Source organism: Neomonachus schauinslandi, chromosome 8 (assembly GCF_002201575.2).
Source record: "Neomonachus schauinslandi chromosome 8, ASM220157v2, whole genome shotgun sequence".
Taxonomy (NCBI): domain Eukaryota; kingdom Metazoa; phylum Chordata; class Mammalia; order Carnivora; family Phocidae; genus Neomonachus; species Neomonachus schauinslandi.
The window spans coordinates 22,462,212-22,489,225 of record NC_058410.1 but is presented as its reverse complement, the minus strand read 5'-3'; the positions used below and the strand labels follow the sequence as shown (position 1 = coordinate 22,489,225).

At 40.7% G+C, this 27,014-nt stretch overlaps 1 protein-coding gene across 9 annotated transcripts in view; it reads left to right on the top strand.

The window, feature by feature from the left end:
* The window catches only part of AIG1 (androgen induced 1), a 241,224-nt gene that overhangs the window by 88,589 nt on the left and 125,621 nt on the right, over positions 1 to 27,014 (top strand). The window contains exon 4 of one of the 9 annotated variants that reach the window (XM_021693154.1): positions 9,490 to 9,536. The exons of the other annotated variants lie outside the window; for them this stretch is intronic. Coding sequence (XP_021548829.1) covers positions 9,490 to 9,507 — 18 coding nt within the window. The 3' untranslated portion in view covers positions 9,508 to 9,536. Of the gene's footprint in view, positions 1 to 9,489; positions 9,537 to 27,014 lie in introns of those variants that run through there. 9 annotated transcript variants of the gene reach the window in all.

Below are 27,014 nucleotides of genomic sequence, written 5' to 3'. Positions count from 1 at the left end.
TTCATCCATTCTGCAGGATTCAAATAACCACCTGTCTCTCCTCTTCATGTTCTCTTCCAGGGGGATCTCACTCTTCCCCATGACTTCAGTCTCTGTTATATGTGGGTCATTCCAAGTCTGTACTTCCTGGTCCAACTTCTAAAGGGCATCACACTCAGCATTTGACACAAGGACCTTGAGATGAACATACTGAAACAAATTCATCACATTAACCCCTCCCCTCGTCTTGTTACTCCTCTCATGTTGCCACTTCAGTAATGGCAGAAGCATCTAAAATCTCCTCTTTCTACCACATTCCTCACAGTTAGTTGACAAGTCCTACTAGATGTACCTCCAAAGTAGCTCCCAAACCTGCCCCAGCCTCCTCCACCATCCCGGCTTTAGTTCAAGGCTTCATCATCAGCCAACTGAACTGAGGCAACAGGCTCTCTCTTATCTCCCCACCTCCCCACTCCCTCCTCACCAGAACTTTCTCCACACTGCTGCCTCAGTTACCTTTCTAGAAGATCTGAAGTTCTGATGGCTCCTTGCTCCATCCCTTTCTCAGACACCACCTGTGAGTGAAGCGGTCCTGAGTCTCCGAGGTATCTGAGTGGGTCACTTCTCCCTGCACTCAGAACACTTTGTCCCGACACCTAGGATTTCACTTATCACATTGTTTGATTAGTATTATTTGGTTATTCCCCCAGTGGGCTATAAGGCCATAAAGGGCAGAAAATGTTGTTCTTGTTGTTTTCTTTCATCTTTTCCTCCAGAACCTAGCATAGTCTCTGGCATTCCTGCACACTCTGTAAATGTTTATTGAGAAAATGTCATACAGGCCTTTTAGCATCATGCTCAGTCTCCCCTGATGAGGCTTCAGCTTGTCTAGATTCGTTTTTACAGTTCCATATGATTGGGCAAGAGTAACAACAGAGCGGTTTAGCCAGCGTCTTGTCTTAATAGCGTTGTCCGAGCTCCATTAACTCTTTTTGGCAGTTCATTATACCATATACTGAAACTTGCACATCATGTTTATCTGACCAGTGTGTGGTTTAGCTAAGATTCGAAGTTGTTATTATTTTGTTCTTTTGTATACAAAATGTAGGATCCTTAGGAGTATTCTTAGTGAATTCCATCTTGTTAAACTCAGTTTGAATACAGCATGGGCTCTGGGGAAGCCACAGTACACAGAAAGATTTTAAGGGTCATTAAATGGATCTACTGGAATTTAATAAAATGATTGATCTATAAAACTAATTTGAATTGAGGTGCCTGAGTTGAAGCTTCTTTGGAGGCTCCCACTGTGAGTAAAGTCAGTAACAGAATAACTGATTTTTCAGAGCAGTAAGTTTTGACCACCTTGTAACCATGTGGGGAGAGGAGAGTTGGTTCCTAAGGTCAAGACAAGTATTTAGATAAAAATGACCTATGTGGTAGCAGAAGGGAAGAGCAGGGCAGCGGTATTGGCCACTGAAGATTATCACCATATCCAGGGATGGAGAAATAGGAAATTAATGCAATACGTATATTGGAGAGAGCATTCTCAGACAAGGGATCTGGTGAGGAAAAGGGTTATAAGATGATACTGGCAGCAGGTGGATGGTAGCTTGGGGACAGAACTCACCTGTGAAGAGTAGGTGTTGCTGTTTCCCAGTTTGACTGGATTCTAGATATCTAGAGATCCTGAGGGGTCATCGAGTTGGTCACATTTAGATAAAGTGGGAAAAGAAACTTTCCTGGGAGTCCAGAATCGTTGTCCCAAATCCTTACGTCCACACCAGATCATGAAGACAGCAAGAATCCTCATCTCATCTGCATGCTCCTTTATCTGAGTCATGTTAAAAAGTGAAGAAAGAACAGCAAGGAAAGACTGTGGCAACCCACCAGGAAATTTTCAACTCAAATTTTTTTCTTTTTTTTTTCTTTTTCTATTTGAATCTGAAGCTAAACTATCAAATTTGGCCCCAAACTGCCTGGTCCTTTAGGAATACTGGTTAACTTCCGTGATCCCATTTAAGGTTAAGATGGGGTTTCTCCGGGACCGAGTGTCCACTCAGCCCTGAGTTTCCTGTCAAAACCTTCTCTCTCCTCCCAGTCCACTCATGCATCAACTCTGCCTTACATCACAGAACTGACCATCCTCTCTTTACGAGCCTCTACCCCACATGTGCCTCTATGACAGCATCCGTTGTCCTGTACTTGTAGTATGTTGTTGCATTTGTCTGGAACTGTTGAATTTGTTCTTCAACGGCAGGCTCATACTCTTAGCTTCCTTGCACAGTCCCATCTTCTGGATCAGTGCCTGGCACATAGTAGGTCTCAGAAAATGTTTTTGAAAGGATGAATGAATAATGGTGGAGTGAATGCCTTTCTATCCTATTTCCTTACTCTCCCAGTCTGGTAACACCTTCTGAAAAGGAAATAAGATCATTTTCTCTAAGTGAACTTAAGCTGGCACATATGATCATCATTAACTTCTCTCTGTTTCCTACCCGAGCCCTTCAGTGACCCATTTTAGAACTTCACAGCATCCTTGTCAAGCTCACTGGCTTATAATTTTCAAAATCAATCTTCCCCTTTTCCAGAGCAGAACTGTATCTGCTGGCCTTCAAGTGTGCAGCATGAGAACTTGTCCAGGCTTGCACAGCTAGCCAGCCCCTACCGGGGGGTGGGATGCTGAGCTGACCGACCCCATCACACTTACCACACCCAGGGCCTCTCTTCTTGGAGCTTTGTTAACATCTAGTGAGTAGATGCCTTTCACCATGAATCGTCATTATATTTCACAAACATATCTCATCAAGACACTAATAAACATTCCTGGCATTTCTGATGATTTTCCTTCTCATCTAAGCAAGGGTGACTTTTTCCTATTGTTTTACCATATCCGTATTCAGAGAATGAGCTTGCCCTTAATGATCTAATTGAGATACGTTTTAAACTAGTTGTAAGGATTAGCCCTGGTGGGTGGAAATGTTTCCCCTTAAGGCAACCCCTTTCATCCGTATCAAATATGTTCTTTCATGTGACCTGGTAATATATCAAATTATCTTATATGTCCAAGTGCTACTCTTCACATGGCTACTGTCTATATGCGTTAGGATAAAAAGACTGATGTTAGTAAACATCCCTTTCTATGCTCTGCCCTGCTGCCACACACACAATAGAGTGTCTTTTTTGTTCCATGCTCTTTCTCACACCGGGTTAACCCCAAAAGGCACTCTGTGTCTATAGGCAGCTCTTCTAAGCGATAAAGACATGTGAGCCACCTCGAAGGGGCCACTGAACCAGATGACCTCTCGAGTTTTCTCTGGTTTTATCATTCTGTGGAAGGGGTTTAGTGTAAGTGATTTAAGAGGTTAGAATAGAATTCTCTGTTCAATGGTCTTTTTAAATTCCTCTCCTGAATTCCACGAGTGGGGAACTTACAGCTTCTTGCAGGAGCTCCTGAGATTGGCTATGGAAGTACATACCATGGTACCTGCCACATAATAGGCTCCATGAATAGAAGTCCCCTCAAAGAGGATAGGATAGGAATCTTATGGCAAAGATAAGATGAAATTCCCGTATAGCTAATGATGTTCACCTATTAGCATATAGTAGGTAAGAAGCTACCGTCAAACTCTGTCTACAGCTTCAAGGAGAAATGCTCAGGTGGAAATCTTGTATTTTTAGCAACAGCACATTTGTATATACTCCTAACATAAAAAGTTAATGAAATTCCTTTAAAGTTTATATAACAGGTACGATATTTATCCTTGGACATAGAATTCAAATCTCCCTTAATTTATTTTTAAGCATTTCTCCTTGCTCGCACCTATTGCAAAGCACTTTGCTTAAACTCAGAATTTGACTGCTAATATTCACACATATGGCAAATATGAACTAATCAGACCACAGCTATTTTGCCGCATTCCATGGTGTCTCATTTATTTGTTTAATTTGCAGCTATAGCAACTAGATTCCACCACTTTCGGCTTTTACTCAGACCTACGGTCTGATCAGCTTGGTTGAAGTTTGGCACTCGGCAGCATGCTCAATTGAAGACATATGTGCAAACTCACTTACCACATTTTTTAACCTGATTTTCACACTGGGTAGATATTAATATTTGCGTAAAAATATGAACAGCAACCTTCTGCAAGGATAGGAGGCCATTAAAAGATGTTGTGACCTTCTCTTCTGTAACATTTCAAATCTGAAAGTTTTCTTGGCATGCTTTTCAAAAGCCCATCTGACTTTGAAGCAGGCTGCCTCACCACAGAAGGCTCCCTCCAGCAATGACTAATGGGTTGACCTGGTGCCATGCGAGTGATGTTCCACGCATGCTGGTCTGCATAAGACAAGCATTTGGAAATGACCTTGAAAGGGAGTTTTGCCAAGTTCATGAAATATGGGCCTTCAAGGAGTTGCCATTTCACAAGCGATTTCCAGAAGGGTATCCACAGCATTGTCGAAACTTGGCTCCTTAATTTGGTGTTGCTTTACCAAGAGTGTTTAACACACACAAAGAATGATGCTCCCTCTTGGTTTTATGAGTTGCACTTTGTAACAAGTTGGAAAAATCAGGTAATGGTGAAAATTGGCATCCCAGTGTTGTTTCTCTTAGGTGTTTTTGTTTCAAACATTCGCTGGAGGAAAGGAGGATGCTCAAAGAGTCCAAATGTAAATAAGGACATGGGAGTTTAAAATGAAGGGTAAGCTGAGGGGCGCCTGGGTGGCTCAGTCAGTTAAGTGTCCAGGCACTTGATTTCGGCTCAGGTCATGATCTCAGGGTCGTGAGATCGATCCCCCCATCGGGCTTCGTGCTCACTGGGGAGTCGCTTGAGATTCTCTCCCTCCCCCTCTCTGCCCCTCCCCACCCCCTCTAAAATAAATAAATAAATCTTAAAAAAAAAAAATGAAGGGTAAGCTGCAAATGGAAGTGAAGATAGTGTTAGTGGGTAAAGAAAACGTGGTAAGAAGAGGTACCCCTTTGTATGCCATTTACTGCCCAGTTGATGTGATTCCTCATCAGCAGATTTAGGCTCTAGGAAGAGAACATTCCTTCATCTTGGTGGGCACACCCATGTAGTAGTCTATTGTCGTTGTTTAAAAATGTTCATCGACGCTGACATCAGATTTGCTATATGGCTTTCCATTTTAGTGACTGATATATTTCTTTTGGTGCACAGTGTCTTTTTTTGATTGCACTCCTCATGCTGGTGAAGTTGGCTGACATTTCAGAATCTGGATAATGAAGCTGTGCTTTAACCTTATTTGGAAGTCAGAGATCAGGCTCCTAGATTCCTATGATTTGGAAAGGTTGCCCTCAGGTTCCCTTCCGGTGACTTCACCTCTGCAGGCATGGGTAGCAGAGACAGTCCAAACTCAGGGTGGGCTCTTGGAAGAACAGTGGGGAACAAGTCGTATTTTCTTAATTCATTTTTAATTTATTAACTTTATTCCTCATTTGCTCTCAGTTCGCTCTCAGATTTTTTATACAGAATTAGATTAGATATTTCTTTAAAAAACAAAAACAAAAACAAAAAGATTCAGCCTCTCTAGAACCCTCTGATGAGACTGTTAAAGACCTCTGGCCATTCTTATTTTTCAAATGCTGATATTCCTCACTAAGCAATCCTGGGAAACAAACATCTATAAGATCAGGGCAACAGACTGTCAACGGCAACTTCCCAGAACATTCCTTTTTTACTTCATCTGGGATTTTTTTCAATAAGTAATTTGATATTTCTGTAAGTTTAAACTGGAATCACTAAAGTGAAGGCATTTTTCCCTTATAAGCTCAAGCCTTCCAGACTCATCATTTTGTAGCGTTACATAAGTAAGCCATGCAGTTAAGCTAAAAGTCTAAATTACAGAATAAAGTTGTTGTAAAACTGTTCACATTTTATGCAGCAACTTACATTAAAACCTGTAACATATTTGCAAAACAGGTTTTGTATGCAACAACTTATATTGAAATCCAGCTTGGTGATTTTTCATTAGGTTTTGCTGAGGGTTATATGCTAAATTATTCGCTTGTGAATTTTTTTTCCCCAATCGCTTGTGTGTGGTAAGTTTGCTTGAAAAGTTCTGACATAGGAAACTCAGAAAGATGCCATTATCTTGCCCTATTTTCTTTATCTATCTGTATTTAGGTGATTTGCTTTAAATTGCAATACCAGAGCTTTTCTTTCACTTTTAAATGTTTTTATTAGAGAACACATTTTCCCAAATAATCCTCATCCCTAGTTTAGAGCCCCATCATACCAATATGACTGATTTTTAATGTATTTCCTAAAACACTTATCCACTGCTTAAATAAAGAAGGAATGAAAAAAGAGAGAGAGACTGAAGAAGGGTGAGAAAAAGAGGCAAATGCAGGAGAGAGCATCAACCGTAAGGAACACCAGCATTTCTGGTACTTAATATCATAGACCACAGCTCACAGGAACCAAGAGACATAATGAAAAAAGAAGGCCCAGGCCAATGAGCTTCTGATACCTTGAGAATTCTTGTGTCCTTGCATCCCACTGACTTCGGCACTTAGCACTGCCTTTCTCTTCCTGATGTTATTTTTCTTTTATATTTTCAGTAAACATTTTAGGTACAAAGAGGTAGGGAGCTTATCATTATTCAATACCGTCAGGCAATATCTTCACCTTTAAACTATATTCACAGTCTCACCATCCTATTTTTTAGAATCATATGAGATTATTTATGTTTATGTGAATAGAATGTAAAGTATTTTCTTATTAAAAAAAAAAGGGGGGCGCCTGGGTGGCTCAGTTGGTTGAGCGACTGCCTTTGGCTCAGGTCATGATCCTGGAGTCCCGGGATCGAGTCCTGCATCGGGCTCCCTGCTCAGCGGGGGGTCTGCTTCTCCCTCTGACCCTCCCCCCTCTCATGCTCTCTGTCTCTCACTCTCTCTCTCTCAAATAAATAAATAAAATCTTTAAAAAAAAAAAAAAAAAACCTTCATTCTGCATCCCTGCACAGCTCCTTCCAATTGAACAAGGAGCCTTCTTTACAAAGAAGGTCGCCAAGTAGGGACCTTCTCAACCTTTATTCTAACATAATGGCACTTTGCCCTCTGCTTCCTTGTCTCATTCTTGTAAAATATCCGTCAAACATTGTCTGTGTACCTTTATATATATTTAACTAGCACACATGGTTGAAAGAAATATGATCCTGTATTAGTCAGGGTTCTCCAGAGAAACAGAATCAGTAGGATGTGTGTGTGTGTGTGCAAGCGTGCGTGCACGCTCTTGCATGGCTGTACATGCATATAAGGAATTGGCTCACGTGATTATGGAGCCTGAGACGTCCTGAGATCTGCAGTCGACAAGCTGGAGACCCAGCAGAGCCGATGGTACAGTTTCAGTCCAAGTCCAAAAGCCTGAGAAGCAGGAAAGCTGATGGCAGAGATTCTAGTCCTAGTCTGAGTCCAGAGACAGGAGAAGACCCATGTCCCAGATTGAAGACAGTCAGGTGGAGAGAGTAGATTCTCCCTTCTTCATCCTGTGATTCTATATAGGCCATCAGTGAATTGGATAACGCCCACCCCCATTGGGGAGGCCAATCTGCTTTACTCAGCCTACTGACTCAAGTGTTAATCTCACCCAGAAACACCCTCACAGACATAATGTCTAACCAAATACCCGGGTACCTGTGGCCCAGTCGGGTAGACACATAAAATTGACTTTGACAGATCCCCATCAAAAACTCCTCTCTTCCTTTGAAAATCAACTCCATTTGTTAGAGGTCTGAATAACGCTGTTCTATTTCCATTAAAGTTACACTAAGGTTGGTCAAGACTGGTTGGCCCAAGTCTCATGCTCAGAGGTTCTGATGGACTCTGTCTTGGATGGGACCCTTGCACCGTCTGTATTCTTCGTAATGCTTCCCCACGTGGTTGGGGAAGCACAGCCAAGTCTGAGAATCCTTGCATTCATTGGTCCGTAGGCTTCCTTGGGGTTCAATGAAAGTGGTTAATGAAAGAACACAAAGAGAGAAATCACCCTGGCGGTGCCTGGAGCTGAGCTAAGTGGAGGAGTGGAAAGGAGACAGACCCCAGCCAACGTACATAACCAGGCTGACTTAACCATTACAGGGCTGGTTACAAGGTGGCATCTCTGCCTCTTTTTCGACTGGGATAAAATACTGTTGCCATCCCAAGATTCTAGGGAAAAGAATCAATATTAACATTTCTTAAAGGATTAAAAACATAATACATGTGTCAATTATCATTAATCCTTGAAAATATTTATGGAGTTAAATGGTCTGTAACTAATTAGAGGTGGCAGTTAACGGGATATGGGTTTCCTCTGAGTTATATGAAACAAAATATAAATCTTTTTATATAACTCTATTTCCTACAGAAAGGATTTTTGCTTATCAGTGGGGTTTTTAAAGTTTTATTTTATTTTCTTGGATTTCATTCCTTTTCCACAAATTCTATAAGCAGAATTACAATGAGGTGAGTCACAGCCTTAACATTTTTTTGGAGCTTCTTCTGCCAATGCAGCTTGGAATACAGGGGATTTTTTTTTTTTTTAACTGTGTTTGGGAAACATGGGGAGGGGAGGGTGAAAGAAGGGAGAGAGGGAGGAAAGAAGGAAGGAAAAAAGGAGGCTTTAGATTTTACTTTAGATTACATTTTTTTTTAATTAATGATATTATAAAGGTAAAACTTCCATAGTATTTCATCAGTGTGTTATAGACAGTCCTGAAGTACAAATGGTTTGGGTTTTAGAAGTTCATTCATGAGCTAGTCATTTGGAACTGAGAACACATTTTACCACAAAAAATTTTGTTATATAAGTGGTAATTAATTTTCGAAGCTAGCTCATAATCTGCCCTCATTCTGTTTTGAAACTGAATGGTTGTGCATTTACAGTGATAAATAGGCTCTGTTGTTGAAAATTTGTAGATTAAAAAGTACATATAAAAGCAATAAAATCCATTTTGAGTCACTTCAAACTTTTCACTTGAACGCGGGTGCTGGAGGGAGAACAGATTTAATCTGAGGCACCTACGGATGTTCAGAACATCTGATGCTGCTATTTGAGAGCACCAGTCCAAAGAGCAGCAACCGTTCTCTCTGGAGAGTCTCTGAAGGCACACGTATGCTTCAAAGTGGTCACCAAAGAGCAACACGCTTAGACCACATTAGTAAGTCCTCAATGGAAAATGTCTTCTTTCCTTCCTACCACAAATGCTGATGGAACATGTACTATATGGGATACACTCCTTACCACTTAACACTAGGAGGAAACAGGAAGAACCCCTCTCCTTGTGGAGCTTTTAGCTAGTGGGGGAGGGAATGAAATAATTGTACAAGTAGATGACCTATGATTCATCCATCTTTATGAAATACAACAGTGTGAATATTAAAGCCCATACATCTGTACAAGGAATAATGAAGATCTATATAGGATTCACCTGGGGATGGGAAGGCAAAATCTTTGTTAAATATGTGCCGTGGACCAGCCACTTACTCCTGCTCTCTCATTTTACCTTCAGAGTGACCCTGAGGATTAGGGACTGTTACCACCATCTCACAGATGAAGAACTGAGTCTCCGAAGTTAAAAATGTGGCCAATTTCTCCATTTTGGAGAAATGTCTGTTCATGCCTTCTGCCCATTGAAGTCAAGCTTCTATGACTCCAGGCATTTTCTGCCAGTCTGAACTGCCTGTTCTACAAAACCACTCTGGAGATATAGCCTATTAGTTTACTCAGTATTTTTTATGTAAGTATCTATACAGTCACCTCCTAGAATTTAATAGGGAAAACTGTTTTATCTCCTGATGCTGGCATGCTCCTTTTTGTTAATGTGAACTGTCTCCACTTCTCCTCTGATGCCACATTTAGTGCTCTCGTGCACTACATAGATCCTCCCCATAAAGAGGGGACGTTGATCAGAAATGCAGAAAATTTTTTTGAAGCAACACTTCATTCTAATACACATATACATTTAAGCCTGTCTTTTTCAGACCTAAATGTGAGACCTGAAATCATAAAAATCCTAAAAGAGACGACAGGTAGTAACCTCTTTGACATTAGCCTTAGCCACTTTTTTCTAGATATGTTACCCAAGGCAAGGAAAACAAAAGCAAAACTAAACTACTGGGACTACAACCAAATAAAAACTTTTGGGGCGCCTGGGTGGCTCAGTCGATTAAGCATATGCTTTCAGCTCACGTCAGGATGCCAGGTCCTGAGATCGAGCCCCGCATTGGGCTCTCTGTACAGTGGGGAGCCTGCTTCTCCCTCTGCCTAACACCCCCTGCTTGTGCTCTCTCTCTTTCCCTCTCTGTCAAATAAATAAATAAAATCTTAAAAAATAAAAGCTTCTGCACAGCATAGAAAGCAATCAACAAAACTAAAAGACAACCTCCTGAATGGGAGAAGATATTTGCAAATGGCATATACAATAAAGGATTAGTATCCAAGACATATAAAGAATTTATAAAACTCGGGCGCCTGAGTGGCTCAGTTGGTTAAGCGACTGCCTTTGGCTCAGGTCATGATCCCGGAGTCCTGGGATCGAGTCCCGCATCGGGCTCCCGGACCAGCGGGGAGCCTGCTTCTCCCTCTGACCCTATCCCCTCTCATGCTGTTTCTGTCTCTCTCTCTCTCTCTCAAATAAATAAATAAATAAAATCTTTAAAAAAAAAAAAGAATTTATAAAACTCAACACCCAAAAAACAAGTCATCCAATTAAAAATGGGCAGAAGGCATGAACAGATATTTCTCCAAAAAAGACATCCAGATGACCAACAAACACATGAAAAGATGTTCATCATCACTTATCATCAGGGAAATGCAAATCAAAACTACAGTGAGATCTCACCTCATACCTGTCAGAATGGCTAAAATCAACAACACAAGAAATAGCAGGTGTTGGCGAGGATGTGGTGAAATAGGAACCCTTATGCACTATTGATGGGAATGCAAACTGGTGCAGCCATTGTGGAAAACAGTTTGGGGGGATCCTCAAGAACTTAAAAATAGAACTACCCTATGATCCTGCAATTGCACTACTGGATATTTATCCAAAGAATACAAAAACACTAGTTCAAAGGAATACATGCACCCCTATGTTTATAGCAACATTATTTACAATAACCAAGATGTGGAAGCAACCCAAGTGTCCATTGATTGATGAATGGACAAAGAAGAAGTGGTATATACATACGCTGGAAAATTATTCAGCCATAAAAAAGAATGAAATCTTGCCATTTGCAATGACATGGATGGAGCTAGAGAGTATAATGCTAAGCAAAATAAGTTCATCAGAGAAAGACATAATGCCATATGATTTCACTCATGTGTGGAATTTAAGAAACAAAACAAATGAGCAAAGGGGAAAAAAGAGAGAGAGACAAATCAAGAAACAAACTCTTAATTATAGAGAACTGATGGTTACCAGAGGAGAGGGGAAGGGGGGGATGGGTGAAACAGATGATGGGGATTAAGGAGCGTACTTACGATGAGCACTGGATGACCATGGAACTATTGAACCACTATATTGTACAACTGAAACTAACACTGTATGTTAACTAACTGGAATTAAAAACTTATAAAAATTTTTTAAAATAAGCCCTTTTTTTTTGCTTTTCAATTTTTGGAAAGGGATTTATCTCCAGGCCAGCCCATTTTCATGGGCCATCTTTTTTGTTGTTAATTGTGATGTACTTTTTCATATGTGGCTTTCTCCAGAGTGCTCACTAAAACATTTTGGAACTTCATGCTGGCAATGTCTCCTTTCTGTGAGGTTTATACTATTGCTTATTTTAAAATTCCATCTGTGAGATTTTTTAGACATTTTTGGATGTCAGGATGTCCATTCTAACTTGGCCAGGCCTTCCTGGAGACTCCTGTCCCATATGGGGAGGGACGAAGTCAGGCTGGATGCAGTCACTCTCACCTCATGCCACTGTGGCCATGACTGAGTGTGTCTCTCTAAAATGTCTTCTTTCCTTCCTAATACTGATGGAACATGTACTATGTGTGATCCGCTCCTTACCACTTACACTAGGAGGAAACAGGAAGAATCCCTCTCCTTGTGGAGCTTATAAGCTAATGGGGGCGGGAATGAAATAATTTGGTTAAACAGGGACTTGTGGTCTCTGTCACAGCATGGGCCCTAATACAACTGGATGAGGGGCAGTCGCCAGCTGAGACCCAGGACAGGTGTGGGCAGCTCCCCTCTCTCCCTGCTCTGTGACTTCCTGTGTGGCCTGCAGTTGGTATCAGGCAGGACCCTCCATTTCCAGGCTGGGAGACAGCCAAGGATGTTTGAACTGAATCAGATGTTCACAATTCTTCAGGCATTTCTACCGTAATATTGGAATTGAACACATTGGCCAAATAAAGTTGAAATTAAAAAAAAAAAAACCAGCTTATTTGTGGCTTCCAAATAGTTTTCTCTCCTTCTTTCCCACCATATTTTTTTGTCCGATTCTTCATTTTGTGTTGATTTCCACCACCCTGAGCATTTTACTGCAAGCTGCCTTGTCCTTTTGAGGAATAGCTAGGATACACATTACAGAAATAGAAAAGAAATAGATATGACTTCTCTACTAGAGTGTCAGTTCCTCAAAGCTCTCTTTTTGTATCCTCCACGTGACCTGGAATAAGTCATGCACTTAGGAGTAAGCAATTAAGTATTGATTGATAGTTTACTCAGTATAGTAATTCAGAAGGATAAGTCTGGTTATTTTAAAGACAATGAAGAAGTTGATGGCTCTGGCTTTATATGTTAATTGCATCCTAAGACTTACTACTTTTCTTTTCCTTAATAGAGATTTATTTATTGTATTTTCTTTTGTTTGTCACTCATAAATGGAATATAAAGGGCAATCATTACAGCTAACATGCATCACGCTCCTCTCTCTTGCCGTGCTAAGCACTTTCTAGATATTGTCTACTTAATCCTCACAGCCCTATTATTATTCCCATTTCACAGAAATAGAAACTGAGGGTTAGAGACTTTAAGCAGTTAGGGGGAAAGCAAGGAAATAACCTTTCTCTTGGTGAGTGGGCAAGAGATGGAAGAAAAAAGTAGGAGAAGAGAAAGGATTATATAAGAGAAATAAATTGTTTCAGGTATGATCAGTAAAATGCAGAAGACTGAGAAGAATCACAAGTGATTTATGAGGGAATTTCTCTTCCTGCCCATTCCATGCTCTGCTGACCATGAGACTTCAAAGAGTCATATGCCAATGGCTATTTTTTATATGAGGCATTCTCTCTTGGAGACATCATAACTTTGGTGGAGGGGTTGTACTTAGAAATCCCTTTAATCCACATAATTATTTGGATAATTTCAAGTTATACAGTTTAATATATGGACAGAAACCTAAAAGTCTTTATCCTTCTGGGCCGGTCCTTGCCCTGCCCCCAGCCTGCAGTAACTCTCAGATCCCAGGAAGGTCAGGACATGTGCTAGATCTCTCTACCTCTTGGCAGGTGACCCCCAGCAACTCCCAGTCATTACTACTTCCAGGAGCAGCACCCAAGGCTCCCTGTGGCTGGCCAGAGCAGAAAGACAAACAGGATCCTCTCTGTCCATTCACACTGGAAAAAAAGATGCTCCATTGTGGGCAGTATTATTGGGCCTCTCCAGGGAATGAGGAAGAGTCACAGTCAGAGATTAACCCTTTTGTAGGTATTTGCTCTACAGATATTCACTTAACCCCCTTGTGCCTGGGACCATTCTGGGCAATTATTTTGTTCACCTAGAGAAAGAACAGCCAGTCAAGGGAGAGATCATTAAAGCTCCAAGAAGGGACAAAAGAGGGAAGAGTTCCGGGGACCACTTTTGGGGAGCTGAAATTGAAAGTTTAGAGCAGATGTGATGATTTGGGGAACAACTTCCATTCATGCTGCGTTTAGGGACTCAAAACAACTGGATTATCTGGGAGCGGAGTCAAAGATGGGGCATACCTGGAGGTGTGGTTAGAAAAGGAAGCAGGGGCTGAGATCTGGGAGAACCCTATGGACCAAAAACTAGTTTAGGTTTTATCTCTCAGAAACGATAAAGCATGGGAAAGGGTTGCATGAGGAAGATGATTCGATTTACACATTAGAGAGACGGGGAAAGGAAGGAAAGGCAGCCCAGGTGGAGGAACAGCATAAGCAGAGGCAGGAAATCCCGCCATATGTTTGACAAACTTGCGTAAAGTGTGAGCCCGCCACAGAAGAGGGCCCAGGAGGTGAAGGCACTTAGTAGTCATGCAGGGCTGAGCCAGAAGCTTCCGGTGTCCTGGCCGAGGAGACTGAAGGTAATCCTGCTCTGGGGAGTTGTTGAAGGATTTTAAACAGAGGGCAAGTGGGGTCAGGGCAGCATTTTAGAAGGCTTCCTGCTTCAGGGTTGAGGGAAAGAAGTGACAGGGACAGTCTGGGTTTAGGAGGGAGGAGAAAGCTGGGAATAGAGCCGTGGCCAGTGCCCACACGAAAGGGAGAAGACTGAGAAGGAGGTCATGGGCATGGGAAACTAGCCCAGGGAGAAAGGGGGTAGGAGCCCTGAGGAGGGCACTTCCGGAAGAAGGAACATCCTAAGCCACTCGGAGGTCCCATCAGAGAAGGACAGTGACCAGCACGGGTACTGAGGAGCAGCACAATGACGGCAAGGCGACAAGCCACAGAGAAAAGAGGAGCCTGCCTAAATAGCAAAAAGCAATAACAAAATCCTACGTATATGGCCATTTTTGAGGTGAGGGAAGATGGACCACTTCATCTTTCACTTGAACCAGAAATAAGAGCAGATGGAGTAACAGCACTTGAGGGGTAGATAATTTTCCCTTGCTGGCCTCACCTCCTGGAGACCCTCCTTCTCTCCTGGTGAAAGAAACGCTATTTCTGACATTGCTCTTGGCAGGGACAGAAAGCTTCTCCAGCTACATGGGAATGGCCTTTTGTCTTCTTTCTGCCACTTACAGTACTGTCATCTGGAATACATTTTCTATATTGATCTGAATGTTAATCTGTACATGATAAGGACAGATCATAGGAGAATATGCAGAAAAATGGTAAAAAGAAGTTAGTTGCTTGTGCATTCCTTGAATTGGGGGAGGAGGAAGAGAAACTTTAAAATAATCCTTCCCACTTGTGACTTCTCATTTGTTAACACAAAAAAGGCAAAACAAAAACAAAAAGATGATTGGATTCATTTGAATTAACTGGAAGGCTGCATAATTTAGATTATGTCTTTCTTTAAAATGTTCTAAGAGACACCTGGCAGGCTCAGCTGGTAGAGCATGTGACTCTTGATCTTAGGGTTCTGAGTTCGAGCCCCACATTGGGTGTAGAAACTACTTAAAAATAAAATCTTTTAAAAAAATAAAATGTTCTAAAATTTTATTTAGATATTTAGGAAGCTTCAGAAATTTCTATAGATATGCATGAGAGACATTTGCTTTGGTGAGAATTCAAAAAGAGAAATGTACTTTCGAAAGCAAACGAAATTGGACTTGACTTGGAGAAACAGTTCTCTGACCAGATGTCATTTAAAGACACTGGACTGTGGGCTCCAGACTGTAACCACCTTTATCTTGTGTATTTATCTTGAAGGACGCCCATCCTTCAACATAAATACACATATGGGAACCAGGAGGGGCGTGTGTGAGCATGCCCGTGACATCTTTGAAACTGTGAGGGTACAGATGAGAGACATAGTGCTTCTCAGCTCTTTCTCAGAATTCTCTCATCTGTCTGGCAATAAAAAAAAAAGAAAAGAAAAGAAAAGAAAAAAAACTCTTGGGGAGTATAAAATGTTATTAAATTTGCAGCAGTTGTCATGGTTACCCACATAGTTCCATTGCTTTATTAATGTGTAATTCCCTTTATTTCTGGAAATATCATTATAATGAAACATAATCGTCTGCAGCCTCTTAGCAGGTTTTGCCATGTGTCTGAGAGACTCTCACAGTAGCTGTGACCAATGCATGTGTGGTTTCTGGGCCACCTGTGTGCTGTTGGTCCAGTAACTAGGACACCATTGTTTAGGAAAAGACAACGTGAAGTTAATGACTCCTGAAAATCCCTTAGAAGTTCAAATCCTTCGCTAAACAAAAGTGCTTGTTTTTTCCTAGAAGAAGAGGATCCAACACTCGAGTCTTTTTCGAACTAAAATAATTTGGGTTTTCTGGCATTAAAACCATTTTTTTTAAGTGATTATTATTATTTACTGAAGTCCCTTTGAAGTGTTCAGGAGATTTTTGCCTGATCAATTCTTTAAAAAATTATCTTCCCTAAATTCATTTCTTGTATCATACAAGGATTTTTGTGAGACACCGCTAATCGAGGGATTGGCCAAGTGTTTTAAGTGTATTCTCCCAATACTCAAGTCGAAGCTAAATAAAACAGTTCAGTAAATTCCTTCAGGATAACTGCTTATGACAGATACTGCTAGCTGATCCCCACATTTATCTCTCTTCTTCCTGGGCACTCACCAAACCATATTGGCCAGGAGCCCTTGCAGTTAGGTCTCAGTAGAAGACTCATGGACAGTGGAATGTGAGCGGAAGTTATGAAATCACTTCCTGGCCTGGCCTGTAAATACCTCCCACATAATCCTCCCATCCCTTGTTATCAGGCTGGTCGGTGACTCTGCCCGTCTGGACCCTTGAATAACTGGATGGAGCAGAGCCTCATGCTCTAGACCCCTGCTGTTACATAAAGGAGACAAACCCTCTGAGATGAGAGGGTAGAGTGCTATATCAGCTAGTATTTCCCTAATACAGTGCTTATCAACATTCTTTCTAAGCAGCCTATAATCCTTGGGAGGTTTTCATCCATAAGTGCTTTCTACAGTTTCTTTCACAGCCTTTAAAAAGAGACTGGCATTATGAATCTCAGGGCCCCTACTCAGTGTCCACTCATTTTTGCTGTTTTGGACAAGAATTGGAGACCTGAATGGCTATAGAATAGTAGATTATTGGAAAATATCATCAGACCCTTAGGCCTTATGTACACAGGGAACCAAAGGAAATGAAATTCACCTTTTCTGGAAACCTCTCTGTGCCAAGTACTGTGTTCACTCCTCTGATATACACAAACTTATTTATTTTCCCTAATTAATCTTCTAGGGAACCCTGTTATTCCCATTTTACAGATCTTTGAGGTGTCACATAGTTTTAATAATTTCTTCTTAGCTAGGAAGTAGCAAGGGAGGATAAATCTGTCTGGAACCAAACCCAGCCAATCTTTCTACTTTGCTGCTTGTCGTGGTATACAATCAGTTAACTAATGTCAGTTGATTATCGTGCTCCCAGACAGAATGATAGCGAGTAATAATTGGAAACATATGCAGAGAATATTTGACTGTTATGTAAGGAACAGAAACTCTCATTAGATTTTTAGAAAACTTTCATTTGATTTATAATACTGACATTGTTGAGTTTTACCTTCTAACTTAATTAAGATATCAGGACAGCTATTGTAACTGATACCAAAATAACAGTAGTTTAAAACTGATGGTCTGCACGTTGGCAGGCCAATTCTTCCCGATGAGGTCAACTAGGGCCCCAGGCTCTTTCATCTGGTTGCTTCTGTATCCTCTAGGGTTGTTCATCATCTGCTTGGTGGCAGATGGCTTACCACACTACATCTGCATTTAAGCCATTAAGAAGGGGGTATCAGAGAGGAGACAGCACACATCTTTCCAGTTAAAGGCATGACCCAGAAATTGCACACATCACTTTTGCTAAAAAAGTTGCGTGGTCTTGTGGCTGTCTAACTGCAAGAGAGTCTAGGAAATGTCATCTTTAGCCTTGTGCGATACTTCTATTCTTCTAGAGAAAGGGGACAAAAGATACTGGGGGACAAACAAATAGTAGCCTCCGCCACATTTTCTTTTCCTTCCCATTTTTTGATAAACATGATAATGAGAAAGATCCAAAACAGCAGTAGCTGAAGAGCGAAGGAAATGAATCAAGGAAATTGTTAAGTAATTCAAAAATTGAATATCTCCTTTTTCCTTAACCTCTTCCAGCACATGTGCTAAAAGAATCAAGAGTTAATGTCCAGCACTAAATTGCCTTAAAATGGGCAATAAGTATTAAATTAAGCATTCTCTGAATAAAATGATTGCAACAAATTGAGGACATATGAACAAAACCTAGATATTAAATCATATTAAGTAATTAGCATTAATTTCATTAGGTTTGACATGTGGTTAAATTATAAAACAAAACTTCATCTGGTAGAGATATTTACTGAGGTATATATAAGTGAAATGATACAATGTCTGGAGTTTGCTTTAAAATACTCCAGGAAAAAAAATGGGAGGGGGTTGATGAACAGACAAAATTAGATTGGGAAAATATTGTGAGTTGTTGCAACTGGATCATAGGTTCATGGGGGTTCATTATGCTATTCTTTCTACTTTTATGTATATTTGAAATATTCCATACCATAATAAAAAGTTAAATAAGTACTTGTTCCAGGAAAGAAAAGCAATTTTTGGCAGTGCCCTGATGTTCATATGAGCTCATTTCTGTACTCCAGTTGAGTGCATTCTTAAGTTTCCAGTGTATTATTTATTCTGCATGCATACAACTGGAAAAAACTCATTTCATCTAAAGAATTTATTAATTTGTTTTTGAGCCAGTTAAACAAAAGTTGGTGAGTGCCTGTTGTATCTAGTGATGCAAGGGATGCAAAAATGAGTAACTTTAAAGTCTAATCAGGCAGATAAGACAACCTCTCAAATAAATGTAACTGAAGAGAAGTGCACAAGAAGGCTTAACTGTTAGGAGATCCCATCAAATTGGAAGGATCAGCAGAGTTTCCTGGATCACATGTCATAAGCTTTAAAGGATGGGTAGGTTTTTAACAGATTGAAGTGGTGGTGAAAGTGGTCTGGGCAGGGGGACCACCAAGAGGAAGGCTCTGAGCCAGAGAATATGAGATGGTTTCCTGATGACAGAAAAGGAAAATATGGTTTTAAGTGTTAGTATCTGGATGTCCCATTAAAGGAAATAGGGGAGCAAAGAGGACCCAGATGAGAAAATTTCTACTCTTTATAGGGACATGTTGTTTTTGGGACACTGTGAGACTCCACGTGAGCTACCCATCATCAGATAAAGTGTTGGAGCACAGAGGGCTTAGTGTGGGTAGTCAGCTGCAGAGATTGCTAGTTGAAGCTGTAGATAGGTGATGAATTCACTACTGAAGAGAATAGAGAAAAGACTTTCTTTAAGGCCAGTTTTATGAGAGTAGAGGATTCTGACAACAACAGAATGATTTCAGGTGATGTTCAAGACAACGTGAATCCCCGATGTGACAACCTCTGTATCCTTGTCCCTCTCTGTCTACTGAATTCTCGGTACTCCTTACTCTCACAGAGCTTACATATCTCTTTCTCTCTCCTCTTCCTTCAGCCTAAGCTTCTCCACAGAGTTATCTACACAAATTGTCTCCACTGCCTGACTCCTGTTCACTCTGTAACCCACTCTGAACCAGAATCCTGCTTAACCACTCACTGAGCCTGCTCTCAGTTCAACATGGAGGGTTCACAATCACCTCCATGTTGACCGATTCTATGGACACGTTTTCCTCCTCACTTCCCTTGACTCTCTGAGCGGTAGTTTACCTAACTAGCCACTTCCTCTTCCTTGGAACTCTCTCTTCTTGGCCTCTGGTTTTCTCCTGGCTGCTTCTCATTTTCTTTGTGGGTTCCTCCTCTCCTAAACGTTTACATATTGTGGTGTCTTGGGGCCAAAGCTCCTATAATCTCTCCTGGAGACGTTTTTCCTGTTCTGTGATTTCACCCAACAAAAGTCAACAGAACTCCCATATTTATATCTCATTTGAGTTCTGGACCTGCCTAATACCTCCACTCAGATTTCTCATAGGTACTTTGTAGGTAACACATCCAAAACTGCAATTTGGACTACTCCCACCTCCCTCCCTGTTCTCCATTTCAGTAAATGTCACTACCGTCCACCTTGCTACTCCAGCCCATAAAGTGAATCATTTTATTCACAAAAGGTCCACAGGACTGTTCCACTAGGAAGGCCAAGCAAATATTGCTTCGTTATGAGATGTCCTTTGATCCCTAGACTGTTCCCTAAAGTAGCTGAAGTGTGTAAGCCATAAAAATAAAGCTTTCCCACATAACTCTATTGCAACACAGCAGTTTGATTTAAGCACCAGTGCTGGCTGTAAATTTAAACTTGTGGTTGACTTTAAGCTATATATTGTAAAGGATTTTGTGGGTCAGTTATAGTTAGGAGTAGCTCAGGGGCTCTGTAAGTAGAGGGGACCCCACAATTCATTTAAGAGATGCAGATGCTGCTTTTCTGTCAATCAGATTAGAAATCCACAGGCAGTGGACCTCTCCACCACCCTCTACTCTGCCTGGAGTGATGAAAAACAGTAACCCTACTTCTCTTTGGCGAGGACCTGGGGACACTCTCCATCCCTGGTGGGGGTGGGCATTTTATCCATGTCTTTTGAGTCTAGGTTCCCAGTGGATGGGCGTAATGATTTGGAGGAAGGAGAACATGCTTCTAGTTCCACCTCAGGAACTAGCAAGTTAGTTGTAAATCTGATTAGTAGAGTTGTCCTTACCTCTATACCTCTCTCCACATCCCACACGGAATAGTAACTAATGTCACTTGTTTTCTAATTTGTGCCATTGTCCTAATGCTCTCCATGAGTGAATTCGTGTGATCCTCATATGAGTTCAGTGTTATTACTATTAGTATTTAACAGATGTAGGGACTGAGGTGTAGGAAGTTAGCAACTTGCCCAAAGACACCTAGGATTTAAATCCAGGTTATTCAGTTCTGGCTGTATACCCTCTTCACCACCCCCTATACCAAGTTGAACAGAAACTACCTCTGCATTACTTTACCCCCTCATTTCTATTGTGCCATCGACGTAAGATGTAAATTTAATTTAATAACAGCGTTCAGGAATAAAGTAAGCACTACCAAATCAAGTGTAGTTATAATGGGACTGACTTTTAAAATTCTAACCCATGTTTTCTCCTTCTTGGTAATTCTCTTTTACCTCATATCTCTGAGGCTTTTAGCTTCAGGGATGAGCTAATTGCAGAAAAAAAAGAAGCAAATTCTTGGCTACTGACTTCTACAATTGGGTCATGTGATTCATAACGGAGAGTTGGGAGCCAGGGTTGGTTTTGATTTTCTACTGTTTTGCTTGGTTAATTACAAGACAGAACTTTTAAAAAAGACAAACTTGAAAAAATGCCTTTGAAGTTTGCTTCTCCCATCAAAAGCCAAAGCCTGACAACTTAGTAGAGTTGAGGAGAATGAAGGGTGAGGTTGGAGAAGCCTCTTTTTGTTCCACAGGAGATGACATGTTAGCTGTTGGCAGGAAAAGGATCTGCAGTCGAGATGCTGAAGTACCCTGAGAAGGTATGCCATACCCTGGTGCCTTTGGAGACGAGAGAGAACGGAAACCCCAGAAACATTTGGGGAAATCCCCAAGGACCTGGGTTTGCGTCCAGTCGTCATTCCAGAAGAGGCCACACCTAATAGGGAAATCTTGCAGCAGCATGATGGTGGAGTGGAAAAGCAGCAACGGCTGGTTGAGATGTTCGGGCTACATGGAAAATATCTTAAAATTCCCTGTGTCCCCAGAGGCTGCCCTGGGAGGGATTCCCAAAGGCCTTGGTGTCCTGCAGAAGGGACGCCATCAGCAGATGTGATGTGGATTCCATGTGCTGGAGGCTGTGGAAACAGAAGCAATGTCAGTGGCAAAAGCAGCATGGGCCAACATCCCCAGCAAAAATCAGCAGGAATGGGGGCTAACAGACTGGATGTCTCCTTCCTGATGCCATGACACATACGGGTCTTCTTAGAATTTAGATCCTACCATAGGAAAAAGAGAAGGAAGGGCAGAATCCTAATTTGAGTGTTGGAGTTCTGAATTTGACTATGAAATAACTGAACTGAACCGAGTTTCCCTGGAAGTGGCTGTAGTTTTAGTAGCTAAGTTACTGAAGGTCACTTAGCCAGAGAGTACTCCAGCCAGGATTCTAGCCCGGCAGTCTGACCATCACCTAAACCATCATTTATGCTGTATCATGCTGTCCCTATGGTCTCCACATTTCCCACAACTAAATAGAATGGCAGCTCAAGACAAGTTAAATGACACTGTAGAAAGATAAAAGGTGACTATGACACTAAAATGTCTTTGGAATAAACATAAGATACATTCTCTTCTCTCCATCTCCACTGCCACCACCTCATCTATGTCTTACCTGGATGATTTTAAGTGTCTCCAAATTGGAGAGTTTAGGCTTTTTCTATAAAATTAGGAGCAAGAAAACTAGAACCAATGGATGGAGGCTTCACAGAGACAGAATTCTGTGCAGAATCAGAGAGAACTTCCTTATCATCTCAGATATCCAAAGATAGAATGAGCATCCTTGGGTGGCACCAAGTGCTACATTCCTTGAGTTGTTAGAGCATCATCAAGACGCCTACTACTAAGAAGGGACCTTATGGAGGGGAATTCAGGAGAGAACATATGGCTGGATGATGCGGCCTTTAAGGTCCCTTCCAACATTGAAATCCTGCCATTTTAGAATGGAGATTGTGAACACCAGATTGCTGTGTTTAGAGTGGGAAATGAGGACACAGAAGCAGTGGTATAGACTAGTCTTTTGAAGATGGTTACCATTGAGGAGAGCAGAGCTTTATTGTATTATATGGTAGGGTCAAGGGAAGATTCTGACACTGGGAAGATTTGTAGGTAGAAGGTGAAGAACTGATGAAAAAGGAAAAATTAAAAGAGAGTGAGTTCTGTTCCAGCGTTGATTGCTGCATAACATACCATCCCAAACTTGGTGACTTTCAACAACAACTGTACTGGGTGATTTTTCTATTCCACATGGTATCAACAGAATGGTCTTTACCCAGTGAAGTGAAGTGCTCTCTTGCTCAGTGTTCTTCACCAGCATGTCTTGAGCCTTGATGGGGATGGCTGGACAGTTGTGTTCTGCTGCGGCTGTTGACCAGAGCACCTACATATGGTCTCGCCAGTCTCTCAGGTTAGTCCGACTTCTTATGTGGCCACATGAGGCTCCCAGAGAAGTGTTCCAGGAGGTCCAGGCAAAGTTGCAAGGATTCTTCAGTCCTAACCCCAAAAGCCCAGAGCATTACTTCCTCTGCATCCTATTAGTCAATCAAGTCAATAAGGCAAGGTCAGATTCAAGGGGAAAGGAGCTTGCTGCCACCTCTCAACAAGAGGAACAACAAAAAATTTATAGCCATCTTTAGTCTCCCACAGAAACAATTGATGGAACAAGATTCTGAACAATGCTGGGAGTCCAAGTTGAGAGCAAAGGTGAAGGATTATCCTTAGAATGGAGGAGAAACATGTCTGCCGTGGAGATAAGAACAAAGAGAAAGGGGTTCCAGAGAGAGGAGACAGACTCTGAGATGAAAACAAGAGAAAGTGGAAGGAGTTATTTTCAGAGAGTTCAAGTAATCCAAGGCTATCTAGTGGAAGGGGAGTTTCATGTAATGGAAATTAGGCTAGCCACCCCCTGCCCATATATTTTACCTCTGGGTTGTTTCCTCATTCCAATAATGTCTCGTCACAGGTTTCTCCAGAGGCATGCCTCACACAGACTTCAGTCTGAATTCACTGCAAGATTTTTGGCTCATATTTTCAGTGATTTTCATGTACCCCCATTCAGCAGTGTACTAGTGAAGTCTAGGGCTATGGGGCAGGTAAACTGGTCTCCCTAGAAAATGAGCCCATCTGTGGCTTCGTTCCCAGTTGACGCTTATAGGACTGAGCAGACCAGCCATGCACCGAGGCTTGAATAGCAAAACATGAAATCCGCTTTCTACAAATTATCCAGATAATCTCTTCCAAGCCTCTTCTGGATAAAGACACAGAGCCACATGAGGGTGATATTCAGGCAAGTATTCAAAGCTGTCATGCTTGTGGCTTGGCTCCTGTTGTATGCACAGTGCTGTTGGATTGGGCTGATCAATGCAGGTCCGCCTGTCTGTATCCTTTTGATAAGTATCTTTAGAAGCTTGCTAATTAATTTTAAAGGAATGTTTCTCTTTGGCATCATGTCTCATTCTTTTTGTATTATATATTCTGGTGATAAATGATGGAGGCATAAATACCTTACCTTTGCTCAATCAGTGTTTTCTGTTGTTGATGTAGAGTGTACAAATTGGATTTATTTCAGGATGGCTGAATTTGGAATGTGACGTTTTGCCAAATCAGACTCTCACTTGCCCAGACAACACACATGTGGATTTTGCAGTTGTTTTCTTTTTAAAATAGTATATGTCTGTGGTGCCATTGATTAATGTAATGTTGCATTAATGTGCAGTTATAACACCCCAGGGCATGCATGCGTTCTTTCAGCCAGCAGCAAAGAATTCCCCAAATTAAGTTTAATAAACTACAGATTCCAGGGCAAAAAAAAAAAAAGCATTGACCATGAGAATTTATGGATAGCAAAAGTACTTGAGGAATCAACGTTTGATAAACTTGCCAATGGAAATACTCTGTAATTTTTCTCTAATTTCATTCCTCTAAACCATTAGTCATTGTCTATATCTATTCATTTATTGAATCTTTTCAATGACCCAGATATCTGACTGTGTTGTTCCACAACCTCTCTTTTTACTTTTAAGTTTCTGCTGGCTCCAGTGTTTACATAGTGTGTTGTCAGATCCAAACTAAAATGCAAGCTGACATAGCCCCATGTGTGACATAGCTCAAGCTGCAAAAATTAAAATTGAATTCTTCACCATCCATTGTAAATAGTGAGCGGATAACTTTTCGTCAGGGCAGCACTTGACATAACTCTGGCACAGGGTCATTCTGGACCTATTTTAAGCAACAACTGATTTTTTTTCTTTCTCAAGGTAGTTTTCAATCTTTAACCGTCATATTTTCCCTATGACAAATATCTGGAAGCATATTTTGCTAAATCAATTAACTGGTGTAAAATTTAATGGAATAAGAACATCTTGATAGAATATATTCAACTTTGGAAATGAAGATGCTACTGTAACCTGCTACCAGAGGGCATAAATCCCCTTCTCCTCTTCTTCAATTTCCATGGGTATTGTTGTTTTCAAATATCTACTTGATAAGAGAAACATGGGCAATTTTTTTTTTTTTGCTCTTTTAGTGTAAACTTACTTTAGCCTTACAGTGGATTTAAAATACAGAAAGCCACATTTCTCCTTATAACCCCTTAAAACTTCTAAGATCCACAAGAAAGCAAAAGATATAAAAGCAAAAAAAAAAAAAAGACAGCGCTTCTTAATGGAAAGAAAACTTTTCTGTAACCAAGTTTTATGAATCAACATTTTGATAGACATAATTTACAGCTTTAATCAAAAGATCATTAAGTTCAAGCATGCAGAAAACCATGTCATGGTCTTTGCTAATAGTGCTAATAGAGGCCAATTTAAATGAGCTAGACCACTGATCCTAATAATATGCCTTCAAATCCAACTGGTGTTGATGTTCACAGTTGAGATAAAGAAGGTATTTCTTTTATATTTCAACACTTTCAGATCTGGACTTTTTTTTCATGGATTCTGTAAAATAAATAAATATCAATTAAGATTAACAGTTAAAGTAGGGGATAGTATCTCTGCAGTAGGTAGTTATCTGTGTTTAAAAACTGTATGTCAGGGGACATAGGCTCATGATGTCATAAGAATATAAACTCAGGAGCCATTAGGGTGAGCACCCCTTACTCCATAAAAGTAATGCGAAGGATGTGTGGAGGAACCAGCTGAGGAAGCTGTCTCTCCCTCCCAGATATCATCTCTTTTGTAAATGCAGATTTTTTTTTCTCTTTTGACCAAGTTGTAATGACCTAAGGCTTAGATTCCATCCCATGACTGTCCTTTCCCTAAAACTGCCAGATAGCATACCTCCCATGTCCCAATTATACAGTCCTCTTGTGTTTTTCTGGTGTTTGTATTCCCATAGTTGCAAATAAAAAGTATATTTTTAGTTTTAAAATTTTCCTTTCCATTAAAAAAAAAATCCCTGAAGATTTGTGGCACCGCTGTTATTTCTGTTAATGTCATTGCTTCCATAGCAGCAAGCTAGGATTTTGTAAGAAACTATGTTTACAAAAAGAGCAATTATCTAAGTGAACATTATAACTACATGTAGCAAAGTTTCAATTTAGATTTCCTGTAACCATTACAACACACACACACACACACACACCCCTTCCAATCTGTGTTAGCACTGGGTGTTATACACAACAGATACATTATTGAACACCACATCTGAAACTAATGATGTACTGTATGATGGCTAATTGAATTTAAATTTAAAAAAAGAAAGAAAATAAATTAACACCATGTCATCAGCTATGGAACTGAGGTGTGACCAGTTCTTTGTGCTTCTATAGCAGAATGAAAGCTCAGACAGCTCACCTTCTGAGCCATAGAAGGTGTTTCTTCCCTGTTCTCAATTCCAAAAGGGAGTACAATATAAAATAAATGAGATTGTACTGATATTTAATCGTTAGGGTGGGTTCAAGGAAAAAATAGAGAGGAAACAAGATAAATTTCCAGTTTTTCACAGCTCATTTTGTGAAGCATAGACGTAACATTTTTATTCTGCCTAGATTTTTCCCTCTTAGAATTGCAATTGGTAGAGGCATGTCTTTAATTTAGGATATTTTAGATTTGCTTTACCATCTAGGTCAAAGATTTCAGTGGCCCTTCTACAAAGAAATAAAAATGTCTGTGTGAATGGTAATTTCTAATTAGATCTAATTCCGTACAAAGTGAGATGAGAATGACATCTGGAGAGAGCATGCTAAGGAATGCACTGCCAGGTTTTTATCTTCATATGAGTAGGGTTGGCCTTCTCAAGTGTTCAAATGTGGTTTGGCGTTAGCAATTTTTTCTGAAAATCTAATTCCCAAACCTTTCTGGTGGACACGGCCTATGTTTGGTTGTGCAGGTAAAAGCTAGCTAGGAAATAAAATTAATATTTTTCTGCAGCATTTTCAAGCAACATCCTTTATTAAGATAATCAAATTTGGCACCT